Source organism: Phaeoacremonium minimum, assembly GCF_000392275.1.
Source record: "Phaeoacremonium minimum UCRPA7 unplaced genomic scaffold PA7_03_scaffold_405, whole genome shotgun sequence".
NCBI classification, from domain to species: domain Eukaryota; kingdom Fungi; phylum Ascomycota; class Sordariomycetes; order Togniniales; family Togniniaceae; genus Phaeoacremonium; species Phaeoacremonium minimum.
In genome coordinates, this window is record NW_006921307.1 from 131,690 (window position 1) to 156,913 (window position 25,224).

General features: G+C 52.1%; 5 protein-coding genes across 5 annotated transcripts; 1 reads left to right on the top strand and 4 right to left on the bottom strand.

The window, feature by feature from the left end:
• Positions 1-21: 21 nt before the first annotated feature.
• On the bottom strand, positions 22-2,481 carry UCRPA7_5188 (putative neutral trehalase protein; the record flags this gene model as incomplete). Its single annotated transcript, XM_007917735.1, has 5 exons — positions 22-169; positions 227-1,968; positions 2,022-2,146; positions 2,212-2,275; positions 2,344-2,481. The coding sequence occupies 5 exons, from the start codon at positions 2,479-2,481 to the stop codon at positions 22-24; spliced, it is 2,217 nt and encodes a 738-aa protein (XP_007915926.1).
• Positions 2,482-4,475: 1,994 nt separating this feature from the next.
• Positions 4,476-6,186, bottom strand: UCRPA7_5189 (putative glycosyl transferase family 2 protein; the record flags this gene model as incomplete). The annotated part of the gene is made up of 3 exons (XM_007917736.1): positions 4,476-4,834; positions 4,895-5,541; positions 5,591-6,186. The coding sequence occupies 3 exons, from the start codon at positions 6,184-6,186 to the stop codon at positions 4,476-4,478; spliced, it is 1,602 nt and encodes a 533-aa protein (XP_007915927.1).
• Positions 6,187-14,182: 7,996 nt separating this feature from the next.
• Positions 14,183-15,230, top strand: UCRPA7_5190 (hypothetical protein; the record flags this gene model as incomplete). The annotated part of the gene is made up of 4 exons (XM_007917737.1): positions 14,183-14,400; positions 14,542-14,842; positions 15,037-15,136; positions 15,184-15,230. 4 exons carry the CDS (start codon positions 14,183-14,185, stop codon positions 15,228-15,230), a joined length of 666 nt encoding a protein of 221 aa, XP_007915928.1.
• Positions 15,231-17,661: 2,431 nt separating this feature from the next.
• UCRPA7_5191 (hypothetical protein) lies at positions 17,662-19,868 on the bottom strand (the record flags this gene model as incomplete). Its single annotated transcript, XM_007917738.1, has 3 exons — positions 17,662-19,582; positions 19,635-19,782; positions 19,844-19,868. 3 exons carry the CDS (start codon positions 19,866-19,868, stop codon positions 17,662-17,664), a joined length of 2,094 nt encoding a protein of 697 aa, XP_007915929.1.
• A 2,636-nt stretch (positions 19,869-22,504) lies between these two features.
• UCRPA7_5192 (putative major facilitator superfamily transporter protein) lies at positions 22,505-24,425 on the bottom strand (the record flags this gene model as incomplete). Its single annotated transcript, XM_007917739.1, has 3 exons — positions 22,505-23,672; positions 23,742-23,884; positions 23,940-24,425. The coding sequence occupies 3 exons, from the start codon at positions 24,423-24,425 to the stop codon at positions 22,505-22,507; spliced, it is 1,797 nt and encodes a 598-aa protein (XP_007915930.1).
• Positions 24,426-25,224: the final 799 nt, after the last annotated feature.

Genomic DNA, 25,224 nt, shown 5'->3' on the forward strand with positions numbered 1-25,224 from the left:
GACATTTACAACCGGAAAAGCTTAGACCAATTCTGCAAGGGCCTTGTTGCGGTTCTCCTCAACGGCCTTGATGAAGGTCTCGTAGGGAGTCAACGTACCCAGGGCTCGGCGCATGTGGGCATTGACGATCTGCAGGCCATAAATGTAGCTCGCATTGACCCAGCCAAACCTAAATCGATCAGTCAGAGGAGATGAAATCCGTGCTACCACTAGAATCTTCACTTACCCTTCTTTCGCAACCCCCTTGAAGTCCAAACCTTGGTTGCCGTACTCGGCGTCGACACGGTGAGGATCAATAGGCCTTGTCACATCGTATTTCTCCACCACAACACCATTGAAGTCAACGAAAGCCTTGGTCATCATGAACAGCCATTTGTACGCAAGGCGCTCGGCCTCTTCGGTGAAGCTGTAACGGTACAGGCCGGTCCAGGCCAGAATTTGCTGTGGTGCCCATCCGTACGGATAATCCCACTGCCGGTTAGGTCGCTCGAGTCCTATCTCACCACGACTTCGCTGTGTACCGGAAAGCAGACCGCCATAGGCCTCGAACAAGGGCAGGGCCTTGGTGACCATGGCAGCTGCCTGCTTTGGAGACGCAACGCCAGCCCATAGAGCCCAAAATGTCGTGCAGGACTCGTAGTTGCATTGTTCACGCTTGACAGTGTCATAGTCGAAATACATGCCCTCCTTCTCATTCCAGAGATACTTGTCGATAGCCAGCTTGCGGCGCTTAGATCTGCGGTCCCAGATTGCGGACGATTCAACTTGGCCGGGTTGCAAGGAGCCAACGCAGTATTCAGCCGGAATCACCAGCTTGTCGTGGAAGACATTGCGGATTGTCCGGGCAATATCAGTCTCGTATTTGTAGAGCAAGGCGTTTAGATCGATCGTGGCCAAGTTTGCACAAACTCCCTCCAACCGGTACGAGGTATCATGACCAGACTCACGGACAGCACGGTCATGCAGGAAATACTCGTCCAGCTCTGGTTCTGTGACTTCCCCATGGTTGTAAGCGCGCACGAATTCCCTGAATTCCATGTTATACTTCTTGCAGTAGGGCTCAAGAATGTGAACGAAATGTCCTGCCTCGGTCTCAGGCGGCACACCTAATCCCTCGGGGCGATATCGGGACAGGCCGGTAATAGGGTCAAGCCTTGGCTCGACAACCCAGACACTGTGGTATTCCTTGATGGCTGCTAGGATGGCCGTCCGGAGGAACTCCAGGGCACCAGGCTCGTGTCGAATCTTGTCATACACCCGGAGTGCCATGTCAGTGAGGAAAGGGGGCTGAGAGCGGGCGAGGTAGTATGATCTGGTGGCGTTGAGGATCTTGCCATAATGTTTGATGCAGAAACAAAAGTTGAGCACCATGGACTTGGCGAGGTGGACTTTGTCGTTAACTAGAAGACCCAAGGACTCCATATAACTATCCCACCCATAAAGCTCATTGAATCGACCGCCAGGAACCACGAAGGGGAGTCCTCGTAAAGTGCGTTCGCCGGTAACAGGATCTGTGGACTCTTCCATCTCAACTGCGAGAAGTCCAGGTGCGTCATTCATGTCTCGGACAAGTTCGGGGGTAATCTTGGCTGGAAGCTGCTGGACATCCAAACGAAGCTCTGGCCGATCCTGCGCAACCTTTTGGTAGTACTCAAGTTGCTCAGGAGCACCAATTGGGACATATATACGCGGTCGAGGATCGTCGGTCCAATCCTTCGGATCTTTAGCAGCAATTTCGATGCTAGAGGCATCAATCCTTCGAGTGAGGCCTTCCCAGAAGTGATCACGAATCAATCGTGACAGCCGATTCACGGGATTCTCATTCAGTCTGGCCTCGTCCAAAATGATCTGTTTTCGCCCATACTCCTTGGCAAGAGATAGCTCTTGAAGCAAGTTTGAAAGCATGTAGGTGCCTCGAACGTCAAATCTGTTGTGGCCGTTGGAGGCAGCTGTACGGAGGGACAGGACCTGTACATCGATTTAGTGGCATATTCTAGCCCAGAGGATCTAAGAGATGTTACCTTTGGGCCATTGTCTTCGATTGTGATTTGCATATTGTTGTCCGTATCCTCTTGCGACTGCAAGCTCTGCAATGTAGGTTCAACTTGGATAAGAAATCGTCGGGATTGAGGAATGGTGGTCTCATCTGTGCCATTGACCAACAATTAGCGAACCACACTACAACTCATGATCTAGTCAATGGACACATACCATGACTACCTCTTCGAAACGGCTCTTTGAGGCCCAGCCTCTCCATCTGCTTCAGAAGACTATTCTATAAGACCAAGTCAGTCGACAAAGATCTTGCGAGGCCCATTGGCAATGCCGGCATGTGTGTTTTACCTGGGAGTAGGTCCGAGTCCGAGCTCCGCTCTTTGTGTTCACATGGCGCTCCTCGGAAGCATAGTAGGTCTTTGCATCGTCGTAAACGCTGAAGTCGTCGGTCGAGCCGCGACTGCGACCCATGCCGGGCGTGGTCATCGTTGTGGTGACTACGAGGTATCGGCGGTGTATCGGTGGGATAGTGGGGTTTCCTTTGAGGAGGGGGGGAGCTCGATGGTTGAGAAACAATGAGCTTGAAGCAAACGGGAATTGAAAGTGACAGTCGAAGAGGATCGGAGGTAAGACTGCGGCTTATGTACGGGGAAACACCAGAAAGGTTCTCAGCTCGTCTGTGTTGTAGGGCTTCAGGTGCGGTTCGCTGCGGTGCGGTGCTTGTGGTGCGGTATACGCAGTGTAGGTAGGTAATGTGGTGTTGCTAGGATTGTTCCGGGTTAGCAGCGGCCGGTATTGGGTGCATATGCTTGCTGGGGAGGAGTGAAAATGCGGTTACAGTACAGGGGGAAATTGGAGTTGCAGGAACCAGTCACGCGGGCCAAAAAAAGGACTGAGACGAGATGATGGGGGGGGTCTGTTCTCTTACAGCCAGCCTCAAATTGTCCAAATCTTATGTCATCCGCAGCAAAAGATGCCAATATGTCAAAGAAAGTCGTCGCCTTAGCAGTAACACTGCCCTGAGAGGCACAGTTCAGGTAGGTATTCAAGAGCCTTGAGCGGCGGATCTCAGATAGAAGCTGTGTCCGAACAGCTTGGGAACGAGGAATGAGATCCGAGGGACTTCCGAAGAGCCCTTGGAGGGGATGATTTTCAGGGTCCAGCCAATGGAAAGTGACCGCAATCGGGTTGTTCAAGGAGGCGAAAAAGAGCGTCGACACAGATTGACCAGTGCGGGAACGATAAAGTCGGATGACAAGATCTTGCGGGTTGTACGGTGTACGGTGTACGGACGGATGGCAACAGGAATACCCTGTATCGTGCAGGATGGATGGATGGATGAACGGACGGACAGACAGCAGAGAGAGAAGAAAGCAGAGATCCAAGGTTGTAAGAGTTTGGGTCAAGGGAGAAGGTGTAACTAAAATGCCACGCGAGTCGATACCCGTTTCTTATGACCTCTTCGCTGTGGATTTCCGTGAGAGACGACTTATTAATTCTGTCGGTGTCGCCTCAATGCTGTCCTGTGCAGTGCTGTGCGTGTCCAAAAGACCCCGCTGACAGTCCCACGATGACCTGCATCCAGTCAATCACAGCGCTCAATCGCTGCAAGAGAGCGTGTCCATGCAGGTTATTGCGCATATCTTGTCCACCTTCAACCACTTCTAGGTCACGAATTGTGGGTTTGAGACGGCGCCGTCAAGCACTGATAACCAGCTCTAGGCAGAGCCCCCAGAGCCCTACCGACACCCATTTGCTCCAAAGCTTCAGTTTTGCCTGAGTCGCACAGTGAACGTTAACGTTGGCGGATCCACAATGACGCTGTTCTTGCATTTTGCGGTGAATAGCGGGTCTCAGGCACTTCCGAAACTCCCACCGCTTCCCGAAACGGAAGGCACGATGTCGATACATGCCTCCGAGTCAGGTCAGTTCGAGCATGTTTCTCGTCTGCACGTTCAAGTCGGGTCTCTATAGATTGTCTGTAGAGACCAGGCTGTGAACGCCTACAATGCTTACGTTGAAAGAGACTGTCTGGGTATATACAATATCTTAGATATAGAAACAACGTAAAGAAGGATCAACATCAGCCCGTACGCCATTGACACAATTGGCGGTCTTATAGAAGGGCTTTGTGACCAAAGTTTACTTGATGGCGCTTTTCCCTTCGGCGTCCCTTTCCTTCCAAAATTCTTTGGAGAAGGCTTGCAATGTTTCGAGAAATGGAAACCAATGCACGCTACTCAAGGAAACACCTATCTTTCGGTCTACAGAAGTCTGCCCCCTGTTTGTGAGTCTTATGGTCTAGGTTTCGACTCATACTGAGTGCTTATGTCCATTATCGTGATCTAAGTCTAGTCTCCTCTGATATGTTTTGTCCTTCCTCGCCGATATTACCTCGTGCTCCCCTCAAGACCCGAACGACCCGAACGCCCTCTAACACAATGATTACCAACGTACGATACACCCCTGTCAAGTACACTTTACCAACTAAACATCATTAAGGCGGGATTCAGAATGACCGGTAGTAAGAAATGAGAAGCCACCACTGAGGCAAATGGGTAGATCGAAGAGAACGTGGTGATCCGCCACTGCACGGGGAAGACATAGAAGGCGGAAACCATCAGTCCAGTTGCGAGGAAACAGAAAACGAAAGTTCCCTTGAACTTCTTCAGGATGCGAACCATCTCCTCACCAAAGTTCACCTCCTCAACCTCCTTGGCTGTCGCACCCCAAACCATGTCGATCTCGAAGAAATGGCTGAGGATGGCTTGTGAAACGTGCAACGATACGCCACCAAGAAAGATGGTGAACATAGGAATCCATGTCAGGTTTTCAAGGACTTGAGGAGTGAGTTAGCTCGTGTTACCATGAGAATAGCATTTGGGGACAGATGACTTACAAGCTCCAAGCAGGGATTTCTCGCTCAACCGGTATCGAAGGACAGCCAGGGCGACATTGCCCAGTGCCGTGAAAACAGTAATAATACCGAAGTAAATGGCAAAGGAGTCAATATAATATTTGTCGTATATGCCAAAGAACCATCCGGTGAGGAAGTAGTTCATCAAGGTGAGTAACCAGGCTGATGCGATAGCGTAGTATGTCCCGATATAAGCACAGATTGTTACCTTCTTAGGGAATGGGATCGACGAGAAGATGAACTGTCTAAAGAGCTTCGTGAAAGGTCCTCTGACAATCCAAAATCGGAAAGGGTGAAAGAGAAGCTCGTTGCACCCGTACGCATATTTCTCCCATCGTGCCAGCTCATCGTATACAGTCAGGCTGACTCCTTCCTTGAAGCCATCCCCCGTGTAGGCGGCGTACCGAAGCGAGTACCCGGCAACTTGGAGACGAAGAGCCATGTCGAAATCTTCGGACACGTGAGACTCGGACCAGTACTTCTCATAGCCGTCTTCATCCTCATACGCTGCAGCCTCCTGGATCGCTTGCCATCGAAGAAGTGCATTGTGGCCGACAAACGGGCAAGCATCACCCGAAGCCACAGCAAAGGTGATTGCTGAATAGATGAGATTGGTGAACCATGTAACGCTGAATATCTGTTAGTATACGAAATATAATCTCGATGAAGAATACTTACCCCTTTTCGAAGAATGATTCCGAGACATTCATGACTCCAGAGCTGAATTGGATCAAGGCTACGTCTGGTGATTGCTCCATCTCGCTAACAGCATCAAGCAGGCAGTCCTTTGGCACGCGGGTGTCCGAGTCAATGATAAGGATGTAGTCTCCCACCCGAATATTACCCTCCGCCCAAGTCCGGCCTTCATCTTCTTGCAGGATGTCGGCGAGGCACTGGTAGTATGCGCCATACTCAGCCTCTTGATCCCACTTCGCTCCTCGATGGATCTGTTGCAGTTTCTCCTCGACACGATTGGATACGTGCAGCGCATAATTCATGTTTGATGCCTTCTTGAACTTGCCGCGACGAAGGAACTTCTTCTCGCCATCCTCAGGCTTATCGTTATGCTTAGGCCGAGCAACCCAGCCGATGTTATGCTCGTCGTAGAAGTCTCGTCGTGCAGCCGCCTCATCGTCAGAAACAAGCTGCATACCGTCGTCGTTCACGAAAATGTTGGCTGTCCCTCCTTGCATCTCATATGTCGATATAGCGCCTTTCAGAGATACGACAGTTGGCCTGATGACTGCGTTCAACCCCTCCTTATAAACCGGCATTTGAATTGTTACATGAGGCAAGGCATGGAGATTTCTATTCAACCTCTTCGGAGGCTTTCCGGAGTAATATTTGGAGTTCGACGTGACAGCGGAAATTGGTCCGAAAATCTGAGCCAGATTGCCGACTAATGCTTGGAAGAAGAACTGCACTCTGTTAGAGACTGGAAACAGGCACACTGAATTGTGAGATTTCTACTCACCAAGCTGCAAAAGAGCTGGATCGGTCCCGCCGCGAGCAAAGCAAGTCTCATATAGCCGTTATCAACGCCGACTTCCATGGCTAGGTTTCTCCAACCGAGTCCCAGACAGGTGATCGCAAGAGCCAAGGTGACGCCAACGACACATGCATTCTCGAGTCGAATTGGCCGTTTTTCCTCAGTCGTACCACTTTCCAATTGGTCAGGGTCTACTTCAGTCATTTCGACATCTGGACCTTTCTTTTCATCTTCGTTGTTGTTTTCCTGTTCTTCTTGTGTGCCCCAGATGATCTCCATAAATCTCCTCTCAAGTGTTTGAGCTCTACGGAGTAAAGTCTCCGGGTCATCATCCCAAACAATTAGTATGTTTTCCTCCTGAAGAAATGCCGCGAAGTGATGCAGCTGTCCCTTCGGAAGATCGTCCATTCTTTGAAGGATTTGAACTCGGAGACCGTCTGGAAGAGGGACATAGTCAATCTCAACGCTCCTTAACGAGTCCAAAATGGCTCTGACGACAGGCGTGTTTACTGTCATCGCACACTGGATACGCGTTAGCCGACAGTGCTTGATTTCACGGTCTCGTACATACCCGGACGTTCATCTTGACAATCATGTCATAGAAGCCGCCTTGAAATGCTCTCAACTGAGGCGGGCAGCAGGTGAAGTCACCCCTTGCTCGTTTGAGAACAACTCCCTCGCCAATATTTTCTGGAAACACATAAAGCTTTCTCATTTGCTGCTCATATAGCCAGTTGACCATCATGTCGTTCTTGACATCCATGAGAGTCTGTTGTGAGTTCCTGAAGTCGCCTCTGGGATACACGGAGTTCCTGACCGATGGAGTCAATATTGACGATGGCCTTGACTGCGATGGTGTTCCTGTGTGGGCCGATAGGGTATTTGTCCCTGATATTGATGCCGATTGAGTTGACGACTGCGGAGCCAACGCGGAAGAAAGTGGATTCTTCGACTTCAGATTCGAGAGCCTGAGACCACCAGCGCTCTCCTTGGCCACCTTAGTCCCGTCAACATCTCCATGGGAGTGTGACAGCGCCGAAGTCTTCTCGGTCGTGCCATCGCCAGTCGGCGTGAAATACGACTTGAAGACACGCATCTCGAGGCTTCTTTGGCGTTGTCCGTAACGCCAGACCAGACCGACGCCCTCAAATTCAGACGGTGGTGAATGACTAGTTGAGAACGATATAGATTGGTTCAAAGAAGGAAACCAATTCTGTAAAGAAAGGTTCAGGAGGTGAGAGCAGGGAAGGAGACGAGGCTCTGCAACAAGACGGAACCCGAACGGGGGTCGACAGAAACAAGACCAGGGGTACATCAATGGGATAGCAGGCTTTAAGAGAGATTGATGGGAATCACTGCCCAACACACGCGGAAGCTGATGAGCAGCACACTAGAGCCGCAGTCATATTTTGGGCTTCTTGCACTGACAAGCACAGGCACGGTCACATCACCGGCCTGCTTGGCAGCCACACCATGCTGATGGAAGACCCATGTCCGTGGGAAGACGAGATAAAGCATGTCTGCTCTTGGACGAGCTGAAAGAGTCACCTACGGCCCAGAACGACGCTGAGAGACGTGGTCGGGCCACATCATGGCGTCGGTGGCATGCAGCTATTGAGTGGACCTGAAGCCTTTCTTTGTTGGCCCCTTGGTCTGGACTATTGGGATAGACTGGTTGTCCGGCGCTACGGAGATCAACGAGCAGTCTAGAAGGGCAGAGGTTGACAGCTCCCCGGGTCGCCCTGGCCCATGAGACGATCATATACGACTGCCATGATAGTTTTCGTCAAAGCCACTTCGGCTCTAGCAATCTAGGCCAGGGGTTAGTCGGCATATATCCGAAATATTAGATACTGCGGCGAACCAGGGGCCTCGTCCAGGATGCGAGAATGATATGTTCTGGCATGTACCGGCGTATCAGGACTCTGGGCAATGTATGTGCTTTGCGAGGCGAGCTTGGTACGGTAGTTGTACAAACACTGGTGAGGACAGGGGTTCGTAGATAGGTTGTCCACCTGCAGATATTGTTCATGAGCTAAGCTGACAGTCAAGTAGATACCCGCCAGGGACAGCACCGTCGACAGTAACGCTGATTAACGTAACGCAACGGTGAGCGGGCTTGGCGCATCCTGCCTGCGTTTGTCTGCACAGTCCCAGGTCGTATCGACGGGATTGCGATGATACAAGACAGTCGCTTAATGGAATAACCGGCCCTACCATGCGCTCGACCGGGATTGTCTGCAACCTCAACTCCTTAAAGGATTCGCATATCGAGGTTCGATTCAGTGTTCTAAGTTGCAAGGCAAAAATAGACAACAAAATAGGAGAAATGTTGAACAACCGTTATGCCCCATCGGCGACCTCGCCAAAGCGAGTTAAGCTTTGCTCTTCCTGTATGTCTTAACGACCCCTTGTATGTGGGGGTTATGTATTTGGCACTTCAGCTTGTATGTTCGTCTCATCGGCATCCTGTTTGGGATGGTGTGCCTCTCGGACAGCGATATGTCACTTCAGCAGAAACCATTCGCTTACCGCTCGAGCTTCTTAAACAACATCGTTATCCCTGTCTCGTTTTCACTCACCTGTCTCAGTCACTCGTGGCGTCCCGCTGTTCTTTCCGCACAGCTCCCAACCTGCTGCAATTTTCAGGTAGCTGTGGATGACTATACACCTGTGAAACGGCGGGAAGGGACCAAGCCAGATACATGCTTTTGACAACATAGCTGGCCATTCGGTCGCAACATACGAAGTGACAGGGATAAGAGAGTACCCTAAAATAGGTACTTGCTAAAATGAAGCTTAACGTTCCGTCCCGTACACTTATGTTAGTGGCTCTGTTAGACCTAAGTACCTCAGTTCTACTGTTAACTGGCTAGTGCACGTTGAACCCATCGTCATCCATCCTGCACCAGTCGATTTCTACAACTAGACAAAATTCTGTCTCCTGTCCTTCCGAGGCTGGTCCAGTGCCGGCTTCCGGCGATCAGCTCTGATGCACAGAGCCTGCAGTCTGATCTATCTGGTCTGCAGAGAGCGAATCGAATGACCTGGTGGCAGCAGTCTAACATTACGGTGGCCCGCCCCGATAAAAATCGCAACAACAGGCACCGTAAAGACCTAAGACGGAGAACGGTTTCGGCTGTGGCTGACCGCAACCATGCTGACAACAAAGAAGTCCTCCTGATATCAGCGGATTCCAATGTCGGCCACGGGTTTTCCAGCCATTCATCACAACTGACTGATGGCGCTCGCCACCCATGCGGACGACTTCGTTGGGGGACTTCTCGCCAAGAGCAGCCACCTCACCGGTTGCCCTCATCTTAACACTCAGCACACACGGTCTAGCTTTCCTGTTGCGTTGGAGTGCCTGGGTCCTGTCCTGATAAGAAAATATTGATTACAGAGGGCCTAATGCCTGGATGTCATCCACCCACCACAACCCAAGACCAATAAAGCCGCCGCACTGCATACAGAACGCATCTCGCCCGCTCTCGCATGTTCTTGCATACGCGGGCACTATATATGATGAGCCCTAGGCCCCAATTGGGTTAACATGCCGACCATGTTTTCTGCTTCTACTGGAGAGAGCCTTCTGATCTGCTCGCAATTGACGAAGACCATGGCGAGAAGGAGGATGTTTGAGGCGGCCGCGCCCAAACTCGAATTGGGACTGGAGCGGAGCACGGTATATCTGCATCCTTGTTGGACCCTGCGAATGCACCATTTGTTGACATTTTGAGCTAAGTTGATAACATGGTGTGATATAACAGGACCCCCGGCTCTCTTCCCTTCACATGCATCAGCCTCAATCTAATAGGCGAGAACCCCCAATATTCTACTGCGAAGTTTCTGCACCCGCGGGCAACATCATGCACACGGCGAAGAAGCAGTGCTGACCCTGCAGAATTAAGCCCTAAAAGCCTACTTACTAAGCTTTTGAGCGAGATTTTCTGCCGAGGAATACAAGACAATGTTTGAAGAAACTTGCTTTCGGGTATGAAAACGCGCGAACAATAATAGTGAGGATTCCCTTCCCTGATATCGGGATAAAATTTGCTTCGTGGAACACAGCCTGCCAAGGCACAAACGTCTAGCGTTTGCTGCGGCACCCGGTTTGCGAGATGCTATTTCTCACTGACGCCATGCATGTTCCCGACTTCCCTACTCGACGAGACTGTTTGCAAGTGGTTGGCTAGCAGCTGAGGATAAGGGTGCGCCGGATCTCCTGCGGTGCTCTACGCGACCATCCAAGACCTTGACAACAGGGAACCCTGTCCAGGTGGCTGAGTATGATCTGAGGATGAACGTGCCATCCCGTAGGTAACTTGCATTTCTTGGAAATGCTATTTGATGCAGTGTAACAGCCCAGCCTGCCATTGTTCAAGACGAATATCGACAAGAGCTTCTGATCTCCGTGATCCTATTTCACATCAACTGTTGATGTTGCAAATGTGCCGACTTTGTCAACTTGAAGAGCCTTTGCTCTGTTTGCAGCAGCGCCAAGATCTTAGGCAAGATATCAGCGCGCCGGATGTCTTCCGCGCGCACATGGTATTGGTCATTATCTGCCATTCAAGGGGGGAACACCTCACGGCATTGGCTTCTTCACACGCCGTGGCTGGCGCCACCATACGCTGTCAGAGCTGCCGCGTTTCCGTCCGTTGACAACGAGGCACTCAATCTGAACATGGCGGGCTTTAGCTTTAGCTGGCCACGAGTCCCACAGCATCAAATAATGTTGATTGCGAATGTAATTCCGACGGGGCTTGGTCAACTTTCCTGGCATACGAGTCTTCTCGTGTCGTTATCTCTGGACCCCTGGTTTCCCTATCTCGAGCATATGTAGTCAGACTTTAGTGGTCCGGCATTACAGCGGACATACCTCAAGCGTATTGGTCATCTCTGGCGAACTTGATGACAAGATCGGGTCTCTGTCATCTTTCTTAGCGCCTACAGATCTAGATCAATGGTAGTATCCATCTTTTACGACACTCCCTCTTCGCATCTCTTAGAACCTCTTGGATTTCACTGTTCTGACACGTTGTAACGGGGCGTGTTGATCGTCGACAAGGATCCAATGTCTAGAGGTTTCACCCTCTAATGAGAGAAGAGAACCAACTGAGTCTTGCACCGTATTCTTTTTTGTTCTGTTCAGACTAAACGGAGAACTCGTGAATTCGCACCAATGATATACCATCTCTCACCGTGGTACACCGAAATTCCTTACCATATCATCAGTCAACAACGCCAAATCTTGATCCTTTGATCGCGAATCTAGCATATCCATGCTTCAGAAGCGCGTACCGGGAATTGGGATGGCGCCCGGGGAATGGGCAGAAGCAAGATTACAGGCCTCCCGGAGAAGTCTCCGTACGACGACGGCAAGTCCCATGACAAGCATCGTTCCTTTTTACGGGAGTAGCCTTGAGCTAGAAACAACAGTCTCACACTATTGCCGCAGCCTTCGGTCGTGGGAGCGGCGAAGACAGGGTATCGTTGACTGAAAAAAATTGCACGACCACCACGCTTGCGGTCGTCTTTCTTATCTTCGGTGGCCCTTGGCTCCGGCAACAGAAGTAACCTCAAGTGAGATTGCTGTTTTTGCTGGGTGGCTGCCTCAGAGGAGTTAGTGCTTCTGGAATAAGCAACATCCTGATACTGAATCGGGACGAGAACCCCAACCGCGCGTTGGTGTTCAGCCCCTTCCTTTGTCCATGTTATAATGCAGGGCAATCAGGCAGGGAAGCAGTATCATGCTCCACATCTAGGTTCAAAGGTCTAGGGAGGTATTTGCTTCTCAAATCACAAAAATGAAATTGCAAAGACCGAGAATTCTCAGCTACTCTTTCTACACATCAATTTGAAACATTCGAGTTGCTCAGAATCCTGCTCTTAGACTCGAGATCTACCATGACCAGACCCGCACTCTCTTGAGCTAAGAGGGTTCCTATGCCGACGTGCTGATACGTGAGACGATCGGAAGGAACAGTCCATAGCGAGCTAAAGTACCGCAGGTATAGTTAGAAACTTCTTGGGGTGATGCTGGCAACGGGATGTTCCAACGTCTTCTCAGGGACTGAGACACTGCAACACTAGATGTCCATATGGTGCATCTGGAGCGCTTATTCTCCAGCGGGAACGTACAAGAAAAGGAATAAGTCTCGACAAGCGGTGTAGGACACTACGGCTACTTAGCGGACACTAGTCGTGGACGGCTTCCAGAAGCAATTCAGGGGATTTGGCTTCCTACTCTGCCACTCGACAACCAAGAACAATGTAAGTGCACGGAATGAATTTTCAGCGCTGCTCACACGGCTCACCATCCCATGGTTTCCAGGGGTCTAAGTCCTTCATTCTCTATGCTAAGGCCAGCAACGTCGATAATGCGAGCCATGATAGTCGGATAGGCTCTACAATTGAAGTCATAGATAATGTTGCAGATCCAGCTGATACCTTTTGCGCCATTAATCTTGAATAATAGCTCAACGCCGGGATCTGGCTCCATGGGCATGGTACCCCAAGTTTTGTTGGGCCGAGACATCGTCTATGTACCTGCCTTAGTTTGCAAGGGTACCTAGGGCAACAAGCATGCATCATAAAAACGATGTCTTATAAACACTATCTTCAACTCATTGGGAAGGACAAACTTGGAGAGCCAACCTATGGCTGTACGACGGAGACGGATGTCCGTGAGAGCCAAGTTGGTGCGCGTTGGCGTCGAGGAGTCGACAGCAACGATCTCGAAACAAGCAAGTGCCAACGTCAAGACGAAAGACTCGATGAAGCCAGATCTCAGTTCCTCATAGTCATAGTCCAGGCGCACGCGACTTGGCATGATGGTGAAGATGCGGATCTGATAAGATCGGAGTGGGACCGCTTGACTTGACGGTACGTAAGGGGATCCGGGAAGCTCCAGCAAGGCGCGTCCCCCACAGGATTGCGAGTTTTAGCCATCAAATGGTCTTTTTCTGCGGGTCGCGTGTCTGAGGACGCAGTGCCTGAGACCGAAGACGGCATCGCTCTTCGAAGCTCCAAGTGTAGCTAGAGAAGCGGAGTTCTGCGTCTTTTCAAGGCGAATTGGCACAAGCGCTCATGTCCGGCAATAACAAGGCGTGGCGCCGTCCTGGGAGTCTGGACTAGGAAGGCAGTCGTATGCGACAGTACTACAGTAGCCATCGTTAGCCCGCCAAAGAGGAAAGTCGATTCGAGAGTCATTCGGCTCCCTTCCACGTCTGGCTCAAATTCTCACGTCAAATGACCGAAACCCCTGGGCCATGTAGGGTCGGTGCGTCTAATTCCTGTAGCAGGAGGTATGCGGTGAAGAGGCATGTCGTGGGATTTGGAGGAAGCTACTGTAATAATAGCAGAGACTAGGGGGAATCAAGGCGTCACATGGGAACTCGGTGCAGCGACGAGGTCAATGTCGGGTCCGGCGCGGCGGTGCGCAGGTGGCCTCCTCCAGGGCTCCCCACCCCGCCGTTTTACATAATGGCGCTGCGGCACCGGCACGTCAGTCTGCCTACTAGACTCGTAAAGGGCGGCGTAGAGGTCTACGAGACGTCACAACTCCCCTATCCTATCCAGAGGCACAAGACACCCGCGTCTTGCTTCACCCACGATCAACCTGCTCCTCCCCATTCCTTCTCCTCGTATTATTCAATGTAGAAACCCAATATCTACTTCATCTTTCCAACAATCGCGTCTCGTTTGCGTTTCAATTCCTCCCCTAATCAATCTTATCTTGCCCCGCCATATCGACCTACTGACGAAACGACGTCAATATGGCTGTGTTCGTCGACTTAGACGACGACGACGTCGATCCTCCCCCGCAACCCGGCCTCTTCAAGCCCATCTGGAATGGCACACTCAACGGCCACAACAATGCGACGGCGCCGTCTGCCCTGGAGAAGGACAAGGACGATCGCAAGGAGGCTCACGAGTTCGCCGTCAGAGAGAACCTAAACCAGAACTCGACGACGGAGGCTTTGGGATGCTATCCGTAGGCGGACACACCTTGCATTATTTTCCCCTTTAGTTTTTTTGGTCTTCAATCAAATCCTCTCCGACAGCTCCCCCTTTCTCCTTTAACAAAGAGGAGGGGCGGAGGCTGGGACTGGAGACACTGACTGGCTTTCACCAGTATCGTCATGGCCATCGCCGCAGACATCGACCTCAACACGCTCGACAACCTGTCCCGCACCTGCCGCCAGGTCCGTGCCGGGCTGCTGCAGTACCGCAGCATGCTGATCAAGTCGACCCTGCACTGCTCCAACGAGGACCTGCCCGTCGACCCCGAGGAGACGCTGCGCTACAGGGCTAGGGCTGGCAATTGGTTCTACATGGAGGACACGACGCGGGCCGGCAGCTACAGCGGCAAGGCGGGCCAGTGTGCGCGGGACAAGGTGTCAGAGTGTCGGAGATGCGGAACAGTCGTCTGCAGAGTAAGTGCACGTGTAGTTGATACGACAGAATATAAGGGGAAATGCTCATCACTGGGACCAGAATTGTGCGATAAAACCGCCGGCACCCATCGTCCTGCGAGATAGGCACCGTCGGCTCTGCAATGGGTGCTCGAAGGCCCCCATCGGAATGCTCGTCCGGCCGCGTATGGGAGCACACGCGGCGCTTGACTCAGACGAGATGCAACGAGCGATATGCACGTGCCAGAGCGAAGGGGTCTGGCTCTGCCAACCCTGTGGAAGGGGCATTCGTGGCCATGATGCAGATTACCAGGGGTTTGTGCTCTCTGACTCTTTCTTTTGGTCGTATTAACATGAACTAGGGTTTGGAAATGGCGAAATCAGTACGGTGAAGTCCTCGGCGGACTAGGCACCGGTATTGGGGACGCAGATCGCGGTGTTGAGTGTGCTCGCAAGAGTGAATGTATCAAAGGCAAGTATATCGAGCAAGAGACAGACTGCGATGCCGAGGACGCAAGGGAAGCAGAGGAGTTTGCACTCGGCTCGACGCCGTCTGGGCAGTCTCCCTTGGCATTATACGCAGGATCAAGCAGTTGGGGCAGCCAGTCCAGTCTGCAAAGCTTGCAGAGCCTAAGCGTACATAGCAGTACACCGCCTTCAGGTTGGCCAGATGCAGTCGCGGGGTCCGTAAGTAGGAGAACGCCGTCACCGGCTCTTGGGCCGGGATATGCCAGGCATGAAATTGAAGGTATCGGTGGCATTGTGAAACGGAAGAGAGTTAAGATGGTGCGGGTAGGCGCCTGCGTCCCGGAATGGGCGGACGAGAAGAACAAAGGCGAGATCTGGGGTCGCGAAGTCAGCGGCAAGGCCAGGAGTTGGTGTGACTGGTGCTCAAGGGTAATTCCCAGTAAGAAGGATGAAGAGCACGCAAAAGCACGCCGCGAGAGAGAACAGCAGAAGGCCTCGAATTGAGACCTCTTGATTTTATCATTCTCCCCGGGACTCGGAATAGCTTGGATTAAGTAATGGCAGTCAAAAAAAGGGGTGCTAGCCAGGATTAGGCACATACTGTTATTGGATCATGAAAATAGGGGATCTGGAATAGAGGGCAACGATACGACAGTGACAACAGGTAGACTTCCAAGTACTGCAATGGGATAATATTGGGAGTCAATTTGTCCCTCAGCTTGCATGCGACTTATACACATTTGAATTGGTATACATTGTACATAGGATTGGAGGAGTGTCTCCAGATCTATAGCCACCCGGCCATGATTTGACGCCGTTTGTCGGGGTTTCGCCGACGAAAATGCCTGTATGCCCGTCCTTCTGCTGTGCTCTCGGTTATTGTAATATACAATTGGTGCTGCTCAATGTACACACATTACAAACACGCTTTCCTACACGATCGACCTGTCTTTCTAACCAGTTGCAGATGACAAGCGAATGCTGAAAGTTGCTTTGTCTCTTGTCAAACTGATGAGGTGGTCATATCTCTCCACGGTAGAGCATAGCCTTCCGCCTACTTCGGTCCTCCCTGGCCTTTGACCGTATCGGTCCCCAGCGAGCCTTGACCAGTTCGACCTTCTCTTTCTGTTGAGCAAGTTTCTCTTCAGTCGCCTGGGAGCACATCATGACGAACATCGGCGCGCAGTTAAACTTCTGGGCGAGCTTACTGACGCTCCATGTGTCTGGATCGCTCTCTCTTAGATGCCGTATCTCTTCCACATCTTGCTTGGTGAGGTGGTGTCGTGGCACCTTGGATTCGGCTCGGACTGTCGGCGGTAGGGCAACAGACGCGCGGTCAGTGTCGTAGGCAATTGTCGAAGATCGACCAAAGAGTGCGGTGAGGTTGGCGCGCCTCCTAGGATCGCTTTTGGGTAGAAACTTGAAGGGCGTGTGGAAGACGGAGGGTGCTGATGATGGCGGATTGAAGATGATGTGATCTTGTGCCTCGTCGGCGACGAAGGACGGATGCGGCCGGATATTAAGAGCTCGTTTTGTTCGCGCTGATGTAGACTTTTCTCGTCGCGGGATGGCGAGCTGGAAGACGCCGGCTTGTTGCTGCACGAGGCGTGTGCGCGAGGAAGAGAGACAGCAGCGTGATGCTGGTCCCAGGAGACGTTGTGCCTCCATCCTGAGAATGGAACGGCTACTGAATTGAGAAAGAAAGGGGGCCGATGAGAGGGACAGAGGGACTGAAATCAACAAGCCCAAAATTCCAATCTCCTCTCGGAGGAGTTTTATGGTTGATTATGAATTGGCCCCAATCTCTTCCTCGTCGCAGGTGAGCTGTTCATCAACTGGTCGTCCGAGTTAAGAAAAGTCCATGATCTTGAGCTGGACAATTTTTTGAGGACCTCACGTGTCTCCTGCCTTAATCTCGAAAAGGTTTAGCGCGGATAGCTCAGCTTCGGCCAATTGAACACATCAACAACCTCAATTGTGAACCTGAACCTCCTTAAAAGGAGTTTATTTGAAAATATAAAACTTAAACGAGACGACACTTAAATAAACCCCCGATGGTCGATAGCTGCGAAGATGATACTCATTGAGTTAAATAAATTATGTTATTGTAGATCTACACTACTCAAATACTAACGCCATTCCCCAGTCGCTGTCTAAAAAGAGCGGACACTCTACGGAGTCTTAGTCAAGATGACTGTCACCTGTTGATATACAAAATAAATAAAACCACTGAAGCGCCCCGGCCAATGCAATCCGTTCGTAGGCATTCACGCCTGCAGGGAACGGCAACTTTTTTCTAGTCAATGCCCCTAGAATATCGAAATTTAATTTGTGACTTTGCTCAGCAAGGTCTGTTGATGAGTGACCTAACCCTATCGCTCTGCAGGATTCTCCCACTTGATGGGATGCACCAGCATGCTGCGTAGGCACATACGGCCGGTGCTATTGGGGTCGCTCTCTTCCTCAAGACCACCGCGCAGATTGCCCTCGCCAGCGCGGCCACCGCCAGTACCGCGGCCGTCCATCTGCGAGTAGCCCAGCCAGCGGCGCCACAGCAGGGCAGCAAACTCGCTGTTGTAGTACCAGCTGGTGCCCTTATGGTTGTGCTCGTTTCGCAGGTCATAGGGGCTGCCGTGGCCACTCGTAGAGCCGTCACGGCCGCCGTTGAATGCCCTGTCCACCTCCTCGAGCTCCCACCTGCGGTCGAGGAAGACCGGGTGCGGTGCGTAGGTGGCCTTGAGGCCGTGATGCAGCGCCATTGATGCGGGGAACATCTCTGAGAACATGGCGTGATGCATCCTCCAGGTCTCCTCATGCATGACCATCAGAAGACGCCGAGAAAGGCGAGAAGCGGTGACAATGGCACACCGTCTTGGAGGTGTCGGGAGGCCAAGGTCGTAGCCGCTCGCATCCTTTGCGAAGACCCATCCAGACTCGTCTGTGTCGAAGATGGGGTTCAGTGTGATCAGATCAGCATCTTCACCTACGCCACACTTTGACAAGTCGCTTCCCCGGGCGCAAGTGTCAGGCACAAAGCTGTAACCATGTTCTTCAGAACGCAATGACTGACGGCCTGGGAACACGATAGGGCCTAGGATGGCTTGGCGGCCCGAAGCCTCAGTCTCAGCCTCCACAATCTCTGTGAAGTTGGACCAGCTGCCATGGAAACCGGGAATGTAATATTTCTGGCTCCTTTCCCAGAGCTGGACGCGGGATTGCTGTGCAGCCCAAGCACCGAGGCGGTCAAATAGCTCATAATAGTTTCCAGTGTACCGCATGTCCATCTCCCAGTTCCAATAATGAGCGTATTCTGGATGCTCCATGGCGAAGTGCTGAAGCGGCATGTGGGCGGACCGATACACACCGTGAATATCGCCGTTGGATGGGTTTTCGAAAGGCTTGCTGAATTTGCCAGGATACAAGAGGCGCATCTGCGCTACAGACCACAAGGTGCACATGCTATGGAACTCGGTCGGGACGTTGTCGTTGAGAATTTTCTGGGCGGTGACCGGATCAGCCCAGATAGGCTGGTCATTGTCTTTGACGTGAAGGAGGAAATGAACGCCGTATTCGCCCCCTGAACGCAATGCGAGTTCTGAAATCATGGCACGAAAGTTAAGGATGGCGTGCTGCGTCCACTTGAAGCCAACGTATGTGCGGATGACGACCGCAATCCGTTCTTTCTTCTCTTTCTGGCCATTCGAGATCTGGTATTGAGCGGCCTTGCCACTGCTTGCCTTCTCGTACTGCTCCAGTTCCTTCTCGTCGGCATCAATGAAGCGCTCTTTGTTGGCTGCATAGCACTGCTCCTGAGCCTGGCCCCAGTCGACTTTCCGGTAGTTGATCTTGCCAGTCTTAGCCCAGACATGTTCATTGCCCTCACTCTCAGTGTCGATACCGGCGTCGGTGCCGCCTTCCTGCTTGCTGTAGCCCAAGCCATAGGGTCCATATCGGCCAAACCGATCAAAGCAGACATCATCGCGAATTCCCAGAAGGTCATATGATCCCAAAGCTGGCTCTGCTACACCTTGAGGAACGCCGTCATACGCATAGGAGTCTGGAACAGGAACAGTCTTCTCCTTGTCAAGGTAACATTGATGCACAGGGTAGTACTTGTCAGTGTACTTGGAGGACTGATAGTCTGGTTGAGGGACATAGGGTCTTGGTACGGGCACCTCAGGGCTGATGGGAACTGCGATGGTGTGCGGGGAGTGAACATCCTCAATGGGGTACTCGGGTATATAGTCTTTCTTTGACACCAGTGTCCTCAAGCCGTTGAAATACCCATCGAGACTAGGGAGGCAAAGTCAGTGACAGATTTCATCTCAAAATCACCGACACTTACTGAGTATATTGTAGCCAGTGAGGTCCATCCTTTTTCTTCTCCTCTTCTGGCTTCTTCTCGGCGGGCTTGTCATTCTGTGGCTGCTGCTGCTCCTGTTGTTGTGGTTGCTGTTGTTGACTGCCTTCCTCCCCGTTCTTGTGGAAGTGAACTAAGTCTAATAACCCATTGCTTTGAGTGGGAACCCCACTCGTGCACATCACCAGGCTTACCAGGACGACAACTGTGAATAGCCATAGTATCACCCTTCGGTATAAGCAGTGGCTCAGTAACGCCCGTACACGTATTTTGCGTTTACTCTGTGCTGGTAACGGTAGGACTGGGTCGACCTTCTGTGACATGAATTGTGTGAATGTCTCGGACTTGCTTCTGGGAAGACATGATGCTCGTTCCATGCTGTAAAAGTCGAAATGGATCTATCTATCCCAACATGTAACTGCCAGTCAAGATCAAAATGAAACTGTAATAAACGATAAAGTAATAAGAGTATGTAGTGAGCGACTAGAGAATAGCATCAAGCTGCTTCTCAATGAATTTGCTAATGAAGGAGTGTGATGCACACAGCAAAGTTGTGTGGGTTTGGTATGAAGATCCAGACTACAGAAATGGGGAGAGGCGGATTGAAGAACAAGATAGAGGAGCAGTAAAACAAAGGATCCGGGACACCTTGTGTCTTCAGAGATCTAACCCATCGAACAGATACAAGGCCGTCGAACCCGATCTACATGAGATGTGGGAAACGGCAGAGGGACGACCAGGCCATCAACGTCGCCAGGCCTCCCAGAAAGGGCATCCGAATAACGAGCTGCAATGATGTGGATAACGAAAGGGGGTGTTAGTGCCAGGGGTTTGAGAAGATCAGTGGAGAAGGTGTCGAGGTCCCCTTGACCATCCCATCCTTGCCGCCCACGCTTTAGTCTTCCTTGAATCTTCGAGACGCGGACAGACCCAAGCTAAAGCGCGTTCTCGACGGTTAAGCACTTGGAGATTATGCCAAGCCGTGACGTTGATGCGGGTTTTGTTTCTATCACGGTTTGGGACTGATCTAGCGCACGCTTGGTAAATAACTCCAACAATGCCTATGTTCGATATATTTAGAGCAACATATCAACCAAGACAGTATTTGAGAAGTTGAGACTTTTGTGGGCTAGGTATGCAACACGCAGTGAGTGGTTCTCACGCCCGAAGTCTTGCCTTCTATCACAGTACCTAGGTAGATTCAAGGGTCAGGTCACATTTGTTAGAGAAGGTGCAACTGTGCATGAGGTCCAGTTTTCGTCTCTATTCGGTGCATTAGTAGACTGTATCATTCATAACTGTATGGCAATGGTGCGGCCATTGGTAAAGGCATGGCGGCGTGGATATAGAAGCACCCGTTCACCTGTCATATCTGACCAAGTATCCCCGTGTGGCGAAGTAGCAACATGTCCAATACCCGAGTGGTTCCTGGAGCAGTAGACGTAGCGCGTGCGGAACATGGACGACGGCGATCATGCCTCCTAAGCTCTGCGCTCTTGGTTCTCGTTCGTCAGTCACGGCGAGCTGAGCGAGATTCTCTGCATTCCCCATGCGCATCTTGTCAGAGGCTTGGCACCGGCTATCCAGCCGCACTGCACGCACGCCCGCCCCGGGGGCGTCGCCTCGCTGGAAGGTCGTGTGGTTTCTCGTCACCGCACACATGTTGCGCTTGAAAGGGCTCTCGGCTGTATCAGGACGTCTGCAGATCGGCGAGGCTCAATGCCAAGCGTGCCAAGGCACCCAATCAGTCGCTTAACACTAGCAGCAATTCTACCAATTCTGGCACACTGATACGGTACCCTTGAACGACCGCTTGGTGTACCCGCAGAAAAACAAGACACAATACCCAGTCACTCTCGCTCGACTGCCCGTGATCGACCGTCGGCTGCCGCTGCATGGGCAAGGGGCACCGGTCGGCGCTGGGATGTGTACATGGCTACAATTTGCATTTTCACTGGTATCCGCCCAGCTCGTCCGGCGGCCGGGGTGCAGTCAGATTGGTTCCCACTCTTCGGACCCAGATTTTGTGAAACAGCCTGTGTGCCGAATAGGGATGACCGAGACAGTCCGCCGCTCTTCACACTCTCTGCCCAACACGTTTCATACTCCAGAATGATGCTCGAATAAGCTTGAAAATCTGACCTATTTGTCAAAAATAAAAGCAAGGGCACGTTCACTTTATTCAAAGCACATCGACCGACCATGACGTCAAAATCCGTCTCCCCTGTTGTCGCTGTATTATTCTGCTCAACTGCGGAGCTGTGACCCGCTGGCCTGGGGACGATCGACACGGGCGAGTTTCTATTCAGACCAAAGATCGCCTGGGCTCATAAAACTTGGGATAGAATCGTGGAGCCTCTTTGCACTGCCGCGGACTAATTAATCTTCGTGGGGGCTCCTAAACAATCTTCAAATGCCGTATGCCAAGACTTGCAAGAAATAGGGGTCCAGGGCTTGGGTTCATCAACCCTCAAATTACTCGACGATAACGAGAAATTGCGCTGGGGAAACAAGTCATAGAACCCGAATAAAGATATAGTATACAACGGATCCAGAGTCACGGATGCGTCAACCAAGGCCAGCCAAGCTATATTTTGCGTGCGAAATGTCTCGACTGCGCTCGAAGCCTTTTGAAAAACAAAATCCATCCAAATTAATTATGGTGAAGGTGGCATATCCCAGCCGTGGTATCAAATATGTCTCTCTAGGAACCCTCCAATCTCTTTTTCCAAGCCAGTCCACCCATCCATCTCCAAAGTCCCTCATCATCATCATCCATCAAGTCGTCGGCAGTGCAGTGTATGCATCCGTGGATATACAGTCAGTCAGCCAACCTAGTTTTCATCTCATCAACATCAAACCTCCTCTTTCGTCTTGTCTGTTTCACCCGCCATCCTCTCCTCTCGGCGGCCGGCGGTCTCGGCAGTGTCTCCATTCTCCCCGATATGTGCGTCTTTCTCCTCGTGAAGCTCCTGCTGGGCTGCTGTTGCCACCGCCGCCGCCTGTATCTCAGCCTCGTGTTCGGCGAACTCCTGCTGCTCCCGTAGCTGCTCCCTCGCCTTCTCCCTCTTGGCCACCCGCTTCGCCCTCCTGCGCCTGTCCACCTTGTCCCTCCACCCCTTGCCCCACCTGACCGTAGCCCAGACGCCCACGGCGCTGAAGAAGAGGAACAGCGCGCTGATGGTCTGGAACCAGCCGACGCCGATGGTCTCGATGGCCGGCAGGCAGGCGGCGGTAGACACGCAGGCGAACAGGTAGCGCACAAAGTAGTTGCCGGCGATGACGTCGGAGCCGCGGCTCTGCATGACGTCCAGGCAGTACGTGTTGAGGCTGGGGAAGCAGAACAGCTGCGCGACGCCCTGCAGGAACAGCGTGACGACCGCGAGCGGGATGCCGCCGACGTCCTGGTCCACGCCCCACCCGTAGATGAGCACGCACGTCGGGATCACCACGCCCATGAACGGCAGCGCCGACAGCATGCGGTCCTCGGCGACGCGCGTGCCCCGGCTCTTGATCTGCTTGCGCACGACGTGGTCCGCGTACCGCCCGCCGAAGAAGGTCCCGATCACGTAGCCGCACCCTGGCGCCAGGTAGAAGAGGCCCCCCTGCATCGGCGTCGTGAGGTGGAAGCGCGGGTTGAGCACGTAGCGGATCGGCGTCAGCAGGCCGTACATGTTCCATACGAGCGAGGAGCTCGCAAAGCCGACGATAATGAGGTTCGGGTACTGGTACAGCCGTAGCACGCGGATGGGGTTGATCATGCCCCAGAAGACCTTGAGCTTTCTCCTCTTTGTGAAGCCCTCCAGGTCGTCAATCTTCTTGTGATGTATGGTCTCTGGTAGAAGTGTGAATGCGCCCAACGCAGCTAGGCCGGCAAGGCCTGTCTGAAGCCAAAAGATGACTCTCCATGAAGCATACGTGACGATGATTCCTCCGATAAAGGGGCCAAAAGCTGGCCCAACCAGGGTCCCTGATAAGAACCAGCCCATGGCTGTCGCTCGTTCAGTAGGTCGAAAGATATCACTGTCAAGTGTTAGTGGTGTCTTTCGGCTGAGCATTGAATAAGGGGTTGTCTCAGAGGTGAGCACTTACCCTAAGCAGGCAGAGCCAACGAGGAGGAAAGCAGTGCCTTCAAAAGCCGTCAACACACGGAATATGAAGAAAGCCGCAAGATTGGGTGCCAGTGCTGTTCCTATGCTGCATGCTAGGAAGAGAATAGCAGTTGTGCATGTGATCTTGGAAATGTTAGCAGAGTATGAGCCGTCTATGAGTGCTCTCACGAATACTTACTAGCTTCCGACCCCAAACCTCGCTCAGAGGTCCCCAGAAGATAGGCGAGATGCCCATGAACAACATGTATATAGCATTTACAACATTGATGACGGATCCCGTGGTGTTATACTCGCTGGCCACCTCCGGCGTCGCGGCAAGGACCGACGTGCTAGAGATGGGTGCTAGAAATGAGCAGTAGGACAGCAGGGCCACAATGATGAGCTTCCGGTGGTTCGGGATGCGGTCGTACACCTCATCGGGGATGTCAACGCACGAGCTGTAGTGGTCGATCGGGTTGTCCGGGCCGAGTGACACATGGGTCGAGATGTGCGAGAGGCTCTCCCGGCCTTCGCTGTTGACGGACCCGCTGTCGTCGGAGGTGGTCGTCGAGGAGGACGAGGCCCCTACCTCGTGGCTGCCGGCCCCGGACTCGACGTCATCGCTCCGATGCGGCCGGGTCTGGCCAACGGCAGCGGTCGTGTGGTCATCCGAGCCCTTGATCATCACCGGAGGGCCCGTTCGGGCAGAGAAAGGAGGCTTTACAGATTAGGAGTTGGTGGTGGGGAGGGCATAGCAGGCGAGAGTCGTATCTTATGACTCAAACAAACGAATGACACCAAGGACTTCTATAGAAGAGCGTTCTTGGGACGTTTTAGAGGATATGAAAGTTCTGTCTTGTTCGCGGAAAAGCTTTCGCACGCAGAGCAGAGAGCGTATGGCGTTGTGGTGGTCCAACTTTAGAACCAGCAACACGCATGGGAATCGCGAGATCTCAATTGACTAGTGGAATAAGAGAGAGAAAACAGACGATCCTCAAACGAGGAGGACCGTAACGGATATCTATCTCTGGATAAGAGTCCATCCATTTAGCAGAGTCATAGCTGGTTTAGTTGCCCCCGCCCCCAGATTCCACTGGACACGCCGAGGATCGGGACAGAGCCCCGTTGGTGTGTGTATGCAGACTCTATTCGCATGCTACTAGAGGCAGGGGCGGGCCCATTGATAGCGACCTTTTTTTTTCATGCTAGGTTCTAGGTTAAGCTAGGAGGCTAATCACCTCTAAGGTGACTGGACGATCATCGTTGGGTGTCAGTGGCAGTGGGCAGTTTGGGCAAAAGTGAAAAAGATTTTGCTTGATGGCAAGCAAAAACGGCACCCTCTTCCGCGTTATTGCCGCTCGTCCTGTCGGCGGCGAAACGCTGTAATCTTTTTGGGCTTAAGCTTGTCGGCATTTCACCGAGATTTAGTTCAGATACGTCATAGCCTGGCCCATGATACGAGGTGAAGGACATGAGTGCCAATT